The following is a 13,742-nucleotide window of genomic DNA, read 5'->3' as shown; positions in this document are numbered from 1 at the left end:
GGAAGCAAGTCTCAAAAACCGTTTATGCAAGTAAAGGTGTTTGCCATGAAGAATGTGCATATGTTTATCAGGACAAAAAGGGAAACGACATGTGCTTTGCAGAAGCCATAGCAAGGAACCCTTGTGCCAAGAATTTTCACAAGAAAACTTTATAGAGGTGGGTGTTTATTTGCAAAATGTCTTTGCAAGCCCAAGATTATAAAGTCCCGGCAAGAACCGCATAGAGTTGGAAAATTAACCCCCTTTAGTACCATGTGATTCAGTTCAAATCCTGCTTCTTCTTCCATGGACTCTTTGTGTGACCTTATGCATGTGACTTTATCATCTTGGAATTCACATTTCCATGCTTTCACTTTTATAGATAATATATTCTTGCTCATTCCAGAAAATAAATAACAATGGAATATCAAGAATATGTCACTGGAATAAATTATGATCAAGTAAGGTAAAACCCAGTTGGATTAGTGAACAAACTTCCCACCCTATTATTTTTTTCTACTTTCAGGTTAAATATTGATTTGATGTGGAAAGAAAATTATACAGAAGTGAAATACTTTATTCTCCATGGAATATCCATCGGTAAGGGTGCACAAGCTGTTCTATTTCCACTTTTCTTACTGTTCTACACTCTTTCTTTGGTGGGGAATTTAACAATCATCCTGCTGGTGAGGTCAAACGCTTCCCTTCACAGGCCCATGTACATTCTCCTGGGCAACTTATCTTTTGCTGAAATCTGGTACACAACTGCTACTGTGCCGAAAATGCTGTCTGGCTTTGTATCGCAAAGGAACTACATCTCCTTCATTGGCTGCTTCCTGCAGTATTTTTTTTTCTTCTGTTTGGGTTCCACTGAGGGTTTTATTCTCACCATCATGGGTTATGATCGATATCTAGCCATCTGCCATCCCCTCCGCTATAATTTGTTGATGAGCGGCAGAATATGCTGCCGCCTTGCCACTTTCTGCTGGGTCACTGGCTTCCTCTGGACGTTTGTACCTGTAATTTTAGTGTCACGCCTTCCCTTCTGTGGAAATGAGATTGATCATTTGCTATGTGATACGGGCCCACTGCTGGAACTTACTTGTGTGAGGGACTTTTTGACAGAAGTGACCAGTTCTGTAGTCACCTCAGTGGTGATTCTCATTCCCTTGTGCTTTACTTGTATCTCTTACCTTTTCATTATAAAAACCACAGTAAGAATCCCTTCCACATCTGGGCGTCTGAAAGCCTTTTCCACTTGTGCCTCACATCTCACTGTGGTGCTCATGTTCCTTGGAGGTGCTATGTACATGTACGTCAGGCCGTCAGGAAAGCACCCATTGTACACAGATAAGGCAGTGGCTATAATCTACACTGCTGTGACTCCTTTGCTGAATCCTGTAATCTACAGTTTTCGGAATAAGCAGTTCATGGATGCAGTGAAAAAAGTCATAAGACGTTTATTATACAGAATATAAAATATTTATGTTTATATTTAAAGTACCTATTTATTAGGGATGTGCAGAGCAAAATTTTATGTTCATATTTTTTATGTCCGAAAGGGGGTCCCACTTGCGGCCAATATGGACATAAAAAAAATCCAATGAGTTGGGTATATGTACATATGTGCAAAAAAAAAATTTAAACCTCCTCACCCTCCTTAATCCCCCCCCCAGACTTACCACAACTCCCTGGTGATGAGCGAGGAGTGAGGACGTCATTTCTGCAATCCTTGGCGAGAAGCATGTGACGTCGGTGGCACGTCGAGTGACGCGGCGTCACGTGATTCCCGGCTCGTTCGCGCCGGACGGCTCGTTCGGCCCAAAAAGAACTTTTGGCCAGCTTGGGGGGGCCTCCTGACCCCCTCAAGCTGACCAAAAGTTCTTTTTGGGCCGAACGAGCCGTCCGGCGCGAACTTGCCGGGAATCACGTGACGTCGCTTCTGAGTGACGCGGCGCCACGTGATTCCCGGCTCGTTCGCGCCGGACGGCTCGTTCGGCCCAAAAAGAACTTTTGGCCAGCTTGGGGGGGCCTCCTGACCCCCTCAAGCTGGCCAAAAGTTCTTTTTGGGCCGAACGAGCCGTCCGGCGCGAACGAGCCGGGAATCACGTGACGCCGGCGTCACTCGACGTGCCGCCGATGTCACATGCTTCTCGCCAAGGATTGCAGAAATGGCGTCCTCACTCCTCGCTCCATCACCAGGGAGTTGTGGTAAGTCGGGGGGGGGGATTAAGGAGGGTGAGGGGGTTTATATTTTTATTTTGGCTCAGCAATCGCGATTTCCAACATATCGAACATATCTATGTTCGATATGTGGGAAATCCGATCGTTTATGTCGAATCAATTTTTAAGTAAAAAAAAAATATGAGTTGCGTTTTACTAATGCGGTCAATCCGAATGCACACCCCTACTATTTATAGAATGTGTCTACTTTCTTGTCATGCCCTCTAATTTATATCTACCTATAACATTTATCTATTCAAGAACTATATGGATGCTTACAACCAAACATTTTGAGTTTGGTTCATTTGTTTTTCCTTGATGTTAAAGGGTTTTTTTTTTCACCTTTTGTTTTTATGGGTTTTAGTTTATACAGTATTTCATTTTAATTCATTTTTTGGAATATAGAGCACACTATCTGCCAAAACTGTTCCCCCCCCCAATTTTGGTTCATTGAAATGAACCAAAAATGGGCTTGTTCTTCCCATTTTACACATTCATTTCAAATTAATGCTCATCCCTGCTAAAGTTCCAACTTTCCATCCTCCTCTCCTCATGTAGCTCTGCTACTGATCAATGTTTGTAACTATCTTTTTTCTTTTTTACACTTCAGTGTTCAAAACTTTCCTGTTGTATGATCATTACTAACTGTTTTCATTGTAAATGTTTTAAGATACTGTGCAGGCAGCTGCAAATATAAACCTGTTTCTAAAATTCAGTTCTTTTTTTTTTGTTCCTCTATATGAGGGTAATTTTTTTACAATCTTCTGCATTGTGCTAAAGTGTGTGTACATTGTACATGTAGATTTTACTGAGAATTTTCAAAGTGAATTTATGTGCATCAGCTCACTTTGAAAGTCCTTCTTTTAGTGGTTGGGTAAATGTTTTATAGTCCGCGTGCAATGCTACACCTGAAAGACTCTCCCTGAAACGCCTACTTCCAGCTTGCTTAAAAGTATGTAATTATGTATTTAATCAGTCATTACTATATTCCAGCCTTACAAACAGCTCAAAACTGTCAAAAATAAACATATAAAATAGTACAAAGAGTAACAAGAAAATAATAATATTGTGACCGATCATAAACATTAGGGATGTGAATCGTTTTTTGACGATTTAAAAAATTGTCCAGAGGATAGGGACAGATGAATCTCTGTTGAGCTGGATTTAGGATTGGCAGCACTCAGGTAGTGTAGCAAGCAATGTGGAACTCTGGACTTGGGAAAAGTCAGAAGCATAGAAGTCCATAGCTAGGGGCAGGGCGCATAGAATGCAGGCATGTTCAGGCGAAGCAATGATCAAGGCACGGAGAATGCAATCGTGTTCAGGCGAAGCACAGGTCGGGCTCGGAGAAGGCAGGCGTAGTCGGTGAAAGATGTCGAGCTTGGAGAAGGCAGGTGTAGTCGGGAAAGCAGAGGTTGGCTTGGCAAGCGTAGTCGGATGAAGCAGAGGCCAGGCTTGGAGAAGGCAGGCATAGTCGGGCGAAGCAGAGGTCGAGCCAGGTGGTCGATCAGCACACAAAGACAAGACAAACACTGTAACCAGGAACTGAAGACACAGGAACAGGATCAGGAACACGAGAAGGCAACGAGCACTTGGAAACCAGGAATAGGCTAACCAAGGAGACCTGTTGCAAAGGCAAAGCTTCTGTGGAACACTGGAGTATACATACTATGCAGGGTATGACGTCATCATCCAGGGTCCGTGGCCCGGTTCCCGCCGTGGGCCCTTTAAAAGCATCAAGGTGGTGCGCGTGCATGCCTAGGCTGAGGTGCGGTGTTACTGAAGGCGTCTCTTCGCGGCCATCCAGTTCTCCTACCATGTGACAGGGGCCAGCCAATGGCATGGATACCCTGTCACATGCTAAGGGCAAAAGGCCATTGGCACCATTTTGTTTACCGGCAGCCGACGGCCCGAGAGAAAGAGAATGCTCCCGGGACCCCCACTGGACCACCAGGTACTTAAAAATTTGGGGAGGGGGGTTGGAGGGGTCCGGAGGGTGGGGGGATACTAAATAACCAATTTTAAAGGGTTGGGCTATGTTTTTATAAGTCCCCTTTCTTCCCACCCACCCCCGTAACTATACAAGAACCCACAAAATTAATCATTGGGTTTCCTATCACTATTGGGGATCCCCGATATCTGACAAGATATCTGACAAGATATCCGACAAGATATCGGGGATATCTGACAAGATATCTGACAAGATATCGGGGATATCTGACAAGATATCTGACAAGATATCTGACAAGATTGACAAGATTGACAAGATTGACAAGATTGTCCGATATTTTCAATCGCCGATATTTTCAATCGCCAGATAAACGATTCACATCCCTAATGGCTACAAGGCAGACTACTGCTCCTTGGATCAGTAGTGGGACATGGGAAAGGTCTGTCTCAAGAGTAAGCCGGAGGCGCGAGTAGGAGGCACAGTGCTGGGATTGAACAGCTTGAGTAGGAATTACTTGATCTTGTGAAGTGCCTGCTTGTGTTCAGGGACCAAGGTCTTTAGAAGAAGAAGAAGAAGCACACCCTCGGGGACATAGTTAAGCATCTGAAATGGGGGACTTAAGAACATAAGAACATAAGAAATTGCCATGCTGGGACAGACCAAGGGTCCATCAAGCCCAGCATCCTGTTTCCAACAGAGGCCAAAAACCAGGCCACAAGAACCTGGTAATTACCCAAACACTAAGAAGAACCCATGCTACTGATGCAATTAATAGCAGTGGCTATTCCCTAAGTATAATTGATTAATAGCCATTAATGGACTTCTCCTCCAAGAACTTATCCAAACCTTTTTTGAACCCAGCTACACTAACTGCACTAACTACCTTCTCTGGCAACAAATTCCAGAGCTTTATTGTGCATTGAGTGAAAAAGAATTTTCTCCGATTAGTCTTAAATGCGTTACTTGCTAACTTCATGGAATGCCCCCTAGTCCTTCTATTATTCGAAAGTGTAAATAACTGAGTCACATCTACTCGTTCAAGACCTCTCATGATCTTAAAGACCTCTATCATATCCCCCCTCAGCCGTCTCTTCTCCAAGCTGAACAGCCCTAACCTCTTCAGCCTTTCCTCATAGGGGAGCTGTTCCATCCCCTTTATCATTTTACTATATCATTTTACTATATCATTTTACTATATCATTTTACTATATCTTTTTTGAGATGCGGCGACCAGAATTGTACACAGTATTCAAGGTGCGGTCTCACCATGGAGCGATACAGAGGCATTATGACATTTTCCGTTCTATTAACCATTTCCTTCCTAATAATTCCTAACATTCTATTTGCTTTTTTGACTGCTGCAGCACACTGAGCCGACGATTTTAAAGTATTATCCACTATGATGCCTAGATCTTTTTCCTGGGTGGTAGCTCCTAACATGGAACCTAACATCGTGTAACTACAGCAAGGGTTATTTTTCCCTATGTGCATCACCTTGCACTTGTCCACATTAAATTTCATCTGCCATTTGGATGCCCAATCTTCCAGTCTTGCAAGGTCCTCCTGTAATGTATCACAGTCTGCCTGTGATTTAACTACTCTGAATAATTTTGTATCATCCGCAAATTTGATAACCTCACTCGTCGTATTCCTTTCCAGATCATTTATATATATATTGAAAAGCACCGGTCCCAATACAGATCCCTGAGGTACTCCACTGTTTACCCTTTTCCACTGAGAATATTGACCATTTAATCCTACTCTCTGTTTCCTGTCTTTTAACCAGTTTGTAATCCACGAAAGGACATCGCCTCCTATCCCATGACTTTTTAGTTTTCGTAGAAGCCTCTCATGAGGGACTTTGTCAAACGCCTTCTGAAAATCCAAATACACTACATCTACCAGTTCACCTTTATCCACATGTTTATTAACCCTTTCAAAAAAATGAAGCAGATTTGTTAGGCAAGACATCCCTTGGGTAAATCCATGTTGACTGTGTCCCATTAAATCATGTCTTTCTATATGCTCTACAATTTTGATCTTGAGAATAGTTTCCACTATTTTTCCCGGCACTGAAGTCAGGCTCACTGGTCTATAATTACCTGGATCGCCCCTGGAGCCTTTTTTAAATATTGGGGTTACATTGGCCACCCTCCAGTCTTCAGGTACAATGGATAATTTTAATGATAGGTTACAAATTTTAACTAATAGATCAGAAATTTCATTTTTTAGTTCCTTCAGAACCCTAGGATGCATACCATCCGGTCCAGGTGATTTGCTACTCTTTAGTTTGTCAATCTGGCCTACTACATCTTCCAGGTTCACAGTGATTTTGTTCAGTTCGTCTGAGTCATCACCCCTGAAAACCATCTCCGGAACATCAGGTTATACATTCAAATCATTTTGGAGATGTTCATGGCTCATGCTTTCTCAAGTACAATCACAGGTTGAAGAAGAGAATAGAGGCCAAGAAGCAGATAGCATGCCTTCATCCTCAAGGCCCTTGACAAAAACAATCAAGAGACCTATAGGCTTGTCGGCAGCCCTGGGAGAGTTGGTATGCCGCTTCTCCCCAGTTGATGTCTGGTGGAATCACTACCTGAAGATGTCTGACACCTTCTCCTTTGTCAGAGTGAGAGAGGGTTTTGATTCCTAATCCTGAATCAACTAGCTCTGTATATCTAGTCACCCAATGTCACGAGCCTGGTCCAATGCATTAGACTGACATCTTTCAAGGATCACAATGCTGTGATCATGAAGGTAGGACTGCAGTCAATGAAGCCCAGAGCCAATTATTGGCACTTTAATAACTCCTTAAAGAAGGACCTAGTCTTCGTGACAACAGTTCTGGAATCTTGGGATGACTGGCATGGCCAAGATGCCTCATTATAAGAATATAAGTTTTGCCTTACAGATAAGACCAAAAGTCCATCAAGTCCAGTATCCTGTTCTAAGAGTGGCCAATCAAGGTCATAAGGACTTGGCAGGATCCAAGATGTTGGACAGATTTCATGCTGGTTATCCCTTGGAGAAGCATTGGATTTCCCTGAGTCCACCTCAATAATGGTTTATGAATTTTACTTCCAGAAACATTTCTAGCCCTTTTTTATATCCAGCTAAACTAACTGTTTTTACCACATATTCTCATAATGAATTCCAGAGTTTAATTATGCATTGGATGTGATTATAAATATTACTATCCTTATTATAAGGCATTGGGGCAACCAAAGAGATTACCCTTAAAAGAACCATGGGGGTAACCTGCATGGCACAGCATATTCTATCATAAGAAGCTTGCTGGACAGACTGGATGGACCATTTGGTCCTTTTCTGCCATCGTCATTATGTTACTATTAGTAAAAATATATTTCTCCTATTTGTCTTAAATGTATCACCTAGTAACTTTATTAAATGTCCCCGTCTTCAAACGTTTTGAAAGAGTAAACAACCAAATCATATTTACCCATTCCAGTTCACTCATTATTTTATAGACCTCTATCATATCTCCCCTCACCTGTCTCTTCTCCAAACTGAAGATCCCCAACTTCTTTTGCCTTTCCTCATAGGGAAATTGTTCTAAATCCTTTATCATTTTGGTCGCCCTTCTCTGTACCTTTCCAAATTTCACTATGTCTTTTTTGAGAAGTGGTGACCAGAACTGCACTTAATACTTAAGTGGCTGGATGTCGGGAAGGTCCTGTGCCAGGAATATGCCACTGGTGAGAACAAGAGGCGCGATGCTGGGATCAAGCATCTTGAGGGGGAATTGTTTGTGCTCAGGGACCAAGATCTATACAGCTTATACATTATGAAGAAGCACAAGCATTTGAACCGGGGGGGGGGGGGGGGGGGGGTGCTTACATCAGGTCACATATCCTAATCCTTCAGAAAATGGATCATGGTTCACACGTTTTCAATGAGTTGAAAAGAAAGCAGTAAGATTGCTGTCTGTGGATGGTTTTCTCCTCATCAATCCGGAGAATATTTAATCCAGAGCTAGGTAATTCTACTTGACTCTCTTCTCTCTGGATCCCACTGACATGAATGCCTACAGGATTTTATGGAAGGGGTTTCCCATGGTCAGTCAGGGTATCCGGAAATGAACAGACAGATATCTCAGTCTGGCCAAGCTCTTTGTAGCCTTAGGACTGATGCCCTACATTGTGTCTGGGCAGGTGTAATGTTGTGTGTGGTCAACTCCTCACATAATTTGCCAGTTAAGGAATGATTTTCAATCTGGACTTGTGCACATAAGTTCAATTTGAAAGTCCTCAGAAATGTCTCCGTTTGTAATATCCACGCTGACTTTACTGCTGTGAACGGAGTAATACAATTAGCCTCGCTTGTATAGGAAATAAAAAAGCAACTGAAGCTGTCTAGAGAGTTCATTAAATCCTTTACAATAAAAAATGTTACTTAGTGATTATATAAAATGCAATTTTTGAATACTGAAAGTTAAGAAAACACAGTTACAAATATTGATAGAAATCAGAGATCAAGGAATGAAGGAATGGAAAGATGGAACTATAGTTCCTGAATAGGAAGATGCTATAGGTAGATGTAAAGTAGAGCGTGTGAAAAGAAAAATAGGTCCTTTAAAGACACATTCTAGAAATATAGATAGCTATAGAATATATTCTACATAATTAACTTTTCATGGCTTTTTTCACTGCCTCCATGAACTTCTTATTCTGTAGCCTGAAGATTGCAGGATTTAGCAAAGGAGTCACAATAGTGTAGAGTACAGTCACTAACGTATCCTCATTCAGTGGATGCCTCACTGAGGGACTGATGTACAAGTACATAACACCCCAAAGAACATGATCACCACAGTGAGATAAGAGGCACAGGTGGGAAAAGGCTTTATGATGCCCAGATGAGGAAGAGATTCTTCATGTGGTTTGTATAATGAAAAGGTAAGAGATGCAGGTAAAGGAGACTGTAATAATGAGGCCTAATGCGTGGATTACAGAGACGGTTACTTCCTTCACAAAGTTCCTCAGGCAGGAAAGTTCCAGTAGAGGCCCCGTATCACACATGAAATGATCGATTTCATTTCTTCTACAGAAGGGGAACTGTGATATTAAAGTTACAGGCACCAAAGTGCAAAGGAACCCATTGACCCAGCAGGATGCAGCAAGGCAGAAGCATATTCTGCTGCTCATTAACACATGGTAACGGAGGGGCTGGCAGATGGCGAGATATTGATCATAACCCATGACAGTGATAAGGAAACACTCAGTTGAACCCAAGGAGAAGAAGAAATAATATTGCAGGAAACATTGAGTAAAATAAATGTAGAAAGCCAAACAGCATTTTCGGCATAATGCTAGTTGTGTAGCAGATTTCAGCAAAAGATAAGTTGCCCAGGAAGATGTACATGGGCTTGTGAAGGGACATGTTGAACCAAACCAACATGATCATCGTTACATTCCCAACTAAAGTAAGAGTGTAGCTCAGTAAGAACAGTGTAAATAGAACAGCGTGTGTACCCCATTGATGGAGAGTGTATGAAGAATAAATTCTTTCACATAGATAGCTGCAGATCACATCTTCATCATCCTGATGCATGTAAACCAGGATTGCTGCACAGACACCTGTAGAATAGCTTTTAATTGGAAGCCCCATGCTGGCGTCCCAGTGATACACATAAAATAGGAATTACAGCACTCACAGGCAACTGGAGAATGTTTTCTTCATCCAAAGCTGAAGCAGGCTTCACTCTGATACATGTAAAGCATGATCACAGCATGGACTTCTAATGATCAGATCTTTCTCAGGACTCTTTGCAGGCCGAACACTGATGCATACAGTATAAAGCATGAATACAGCATGGCTGGCTGTCATCAGAATCCCATACTAATATCAGAGCAGCAGATGACTAGGCTCTTGGACGTGGTAGAAAATATAAATCAACAGACGGAAGACATGGTTATTATTATATTGTCAAGTTATTTGTTGCAATGTAAACCGAAGTGATTAGTAACTATGTTACCAGAACGTCGGTATATAAAACTGTCAAATAAAATAAATAAATAAATGGTTAGATTTATATTATTGGGAATCCAGCTCTCCCTGCAGCTCCAAGGGTTCCCGGTACAGATTACAAAATGTTAAAAATCCCACCTGAAGCCCCTTAGCATTTAACACATTTTCTATGCCTTTGAATAAAGTTGCAAAAGTCGAAAAATGAACAAGGGAAACATTTTTCTGTAGTGTTTCAAAAGCAGAGCCCATCTCCTTCTGTGTGTGCTGTCTGCTGCGCTCTGTACGTTCTTCTGTCAGTGCGATGCCTGCCTTGGGGTTCTGAACAGTGCAGCAGCACCCCAAGTTTCCTTAGATTTATGATCATGGAAATGACTAAGCTATGGTGGGAGTCAGCTTTCAGTAAACTGTAAATATCTTATACAGTGGAAACCAAGCAAGAAAATTGCTCATATTCCTTTCATTTTAATGGCCAAATGAACCATCTTGCTGGACCTACAGCTTTGCAACACTTTTTACAACTGAGATTAATGGAATATTTCTTTTTTAGTTTGCTTTGATTTATGTTTTCCCCCTTACAGTCATGGGAATGCTGAGCTCTGCGTCCACCAACTGGAAAGGAAAGAAAGTCTTGTAGGATGATGAGAGGGCGAAGATGACCCTCCACCCCCACCCAGGTTTGATCAGTGGTTCTGGACACTAAAGATCGCTATATAAAGGGGTCTTTCTCAAGTACAATCACTTTTTATTAGAATTAACTTGATATCCCTGCCAGTTGCTGGAGTTTAATGCAGGTAAGATCTAGCCTTTTGCAGTATTTCTTTGAGTGTTTTTTTTTTTTTTTGGTGCCACTGAATTGACCTTTATCTTGCTAATTTATGGGAAAAAAATATTGATAATAACAATAAAGATGCTAATTTATTGTGAATGAAGGTCCTGAAGTCTCCTGGACCTGATTATGGGAGAATGAAGAATTTGATTCTTCACGCGCTGGCTTCATAAACCAGGAAGATGGAAAGATTTGATGTGCAAGATAGGAACGTGCGGGAGGGCGGCTTGCAAAGAGTGAATCCTCTGCCGCGGCTTTACCTCTGCCACACTGAGTCCATGATTTTGGCCCCAGTGGAAGACTCTTTAGGGGAACTCAAATCTTGATGGCCTCCTCCATCCTGGGTTTATAAAAGTTTATGTTTCTAGCAGGCCTGGCAGTACAGAGAGTGACCAAACGGCAAGGCTTTAATTACTGAAGAATCTTAAGAGTTTGGAGGAAGTTCTATGCCCAGAAGAGGTAATTAATTATTAGGTAAATACATGCACATAATAATAAAGAATGTATGTTTGTGTGGTCACTCGATTACAGCTTTTTCTGACATCAGGAACTAGAATGGTTGAATATAAATAATTAGTTTGTGCTAACACAATCCTGACATGGCTTGTAGCAAAATTTAAAGTCCTTTTATGTGTTGCCCTTTCAAGCAAATAGCCTGCCAGATAATTTTCATGCAAATTCTTTGTGTCAGAATTATTTTTCTTTTTCAAGAGGTCACAGAAAATAAATCCATACTTTCGGGGAAAATGTTTAAGTGAACTTAGTATTATTGTAGGAAGTGGCCTCACAGCTTTTTCATGTCATTTTTCATTATGGACCCATTCAGCTGCTACTATAAATAAAAGTGATGTGCCACCTGATTACATAAAAATCACCCCCCCCCCCAGGTTTTCTTCTAACCCCTCCCAATCCTTCTAATTGTCCTAGAGCCCTACCCCAGTTTATCTTCAATGATAGGGGGTCCAAAGAGGGGGCAGGAGCAAATCTTGTATTGCTTCTGTCCTGACAGTGTAATATTTTTAAATGGCATTGTTGACCCAAGTATTACGTCCATACTTCAAAATGGTGGTAGCCTTAGGTCAGTCAGCATCATTTTAAAGTACTTCACAGATGGAGAGCCTGAGAGGCTTTTTTAGTAATCAGTCAATGTAGAGTGTGATTTTAGTGTGTCCTCCCAATTTAAGGGTAGAATTTAAATGGTCTGCACACGTAAATCCTAGCATTTACGCACGTGGCCGGGCCTTGTGCGCGCCGGGCAAATTTTCAAAGAGGCCTGACCATGCACATAAATGTTTGTTTGCGAATAAGTCCCTGCCCTCTTCGAAGGGGTGGGCTGGGGAGCAGGGAGGGGCGGAAGCGGGCCAGGACAGTGCCATTGATCGCTGTCCCAAAGACCCGGCTGCCGGTGAGCGCAACTTACTTCAGCTCGGGAGCTGAAGTAAGTTGTTAAACAAATTAAAAATAAGGTAGGGTTTAGAGGGTGGGGAGGAGAGGAGAAGGGGAAGGGAGGTTAGGTTAGGGGGTAGTGAACTGGAGAAGGCCGGAATGCATCGCCACACGGAAATTGCAGAAGTCCCCCGACCTTGCACGCAGCGCCCGCACATACGCGCGTGGATTATAAAACCTGGCACACATGTGCACACGGCCCACAGATTTTCTACTATGTGCGCACGCAAGCACACATGGACGTGCCAGGTCAGCATGGAAAATCCACCCCTAAGTGTCTGTTATTTAAAACTAGTGTGTGCTACTGTAAAATAATGCACAATGAATCTAAAAAACCCATCAATACTAAATGAACACCCCCCATCAATGATAAGGGGGAAAAATGCACATCTGTTGAATATAATCCATTTTAAATACAGATTTGGGGCTGTGGTTTTATTTGTAACTTAGACCAACTTGAAATACTCAAGACTAGTATTCGGATGTATGATTTTATTTTTTTCCATTTTGTTTATATGAGAAAAACAGTTTAGTACATTTGGCCCTAAGTAAAAACCAGATGATTTCATTTGAAAAATTAGCTATATCTCAACCCTTTCTCCCACTTTGCCTCTCCTGAACAACTCAGAGAAGACATGAATACAGTGAAACCTGCCCATGTGGTCTCTTTCAGCTTTTTCTCTTCCAATTAGGGTTCAAACATTCTTCTCCAGGCTTCTGGATATATCTTCTGTCTTGCTTCGAAAAATAGAATTTACTCCAAGAGCTACAGAGCTGTATATCAGTGAAAATCCAAGCATGATTTCTTTTTTTTTTTTAGCCTTTATAGATAGGTTTTAATCCCAAGGATTATGAGAACATATCTTATATGCTATAAAATGCACAGTTCAATGTGGAATTTCAGCCATGTACTTTCTCCAGGTTCAAATTATCTAGAAAGAGAATGAGAATTGGTCTATAAAAGGGTGAAGAGGCGCTGGCAGAACTCACGTATGTCCTGAAGTAGCAGTTGCCGCTGAATGCTGAGCACTTGAGTCAGCAAGCACTTCTCTTCCCTGGCCACTGGCCCTTTTCTTTGTTTACTGAGTTGGCCTGGCTGCTAATTTATTTATTTATTTATTTATTTAGTACTTTTTAATATACCGACGTTCAGGACAAAAAGTCTTAGCACGCCGGTTTACATCAAACATAACCTGGGAAAGTTACATATAACAAGGCAAGTAAACAAGAGAAATTAATAAATAGATGTATACATATATAAATAAACAGATTACAAATAACAGGAGGAGTAACCAGAAAAATTCCAGAATCTAGACAGAAGTTAGTTAG

General features: G+C 41.6%; 1 protein-coding gene across 1 annotated transcript; it reads left to right on the top strand.

The window, feature by feature from the left end:
- Positions 1-521: 521 nt before the first annotated feature.
- Positions 522-1,457, top strand: LOC115077525 (olfactory receptor 11H6-like). Its single transcript, XM_029579817.1, has one exon. It carries the CDS (start codon positions 522-524, stop codon positions 1,455-1,457), a length of 936 nt encoding a protein of 311 aa, XP_029435677.1.
- Positions 1,458-13,742: the final 12,285 nt, after the last annotated feature.

Source organism: Rhinatrema bivittatum, chromosome 16 (assembly GCF_901001135.1).
Source record: "Rhinatrema bivittatum chromosome 16, aRhiBiv1.1, whole genome shotgun sequence".
Taxonomy (NCBI): Eukaryota; Metazoa; Chordata; class Amphibia; order Gymnophiona; family Rhinatrematidae; genus Rhinatrema; species Rhinatrema bivittatum.
Note: the sequence above shows the minus strand (reverse complement) of the source record. Positions and strands in the feature narration are given on the sequence as shown.

What these genes read in the sequence shown, in the direction of transcription:
- LOC115077525 (XM_029579817.1), top strand. Translation starts at nt 522, where the DNA reads ATGTGGAAAGAAAATTATACAGAAGTGAAATACTTTATTCTCCATGGA.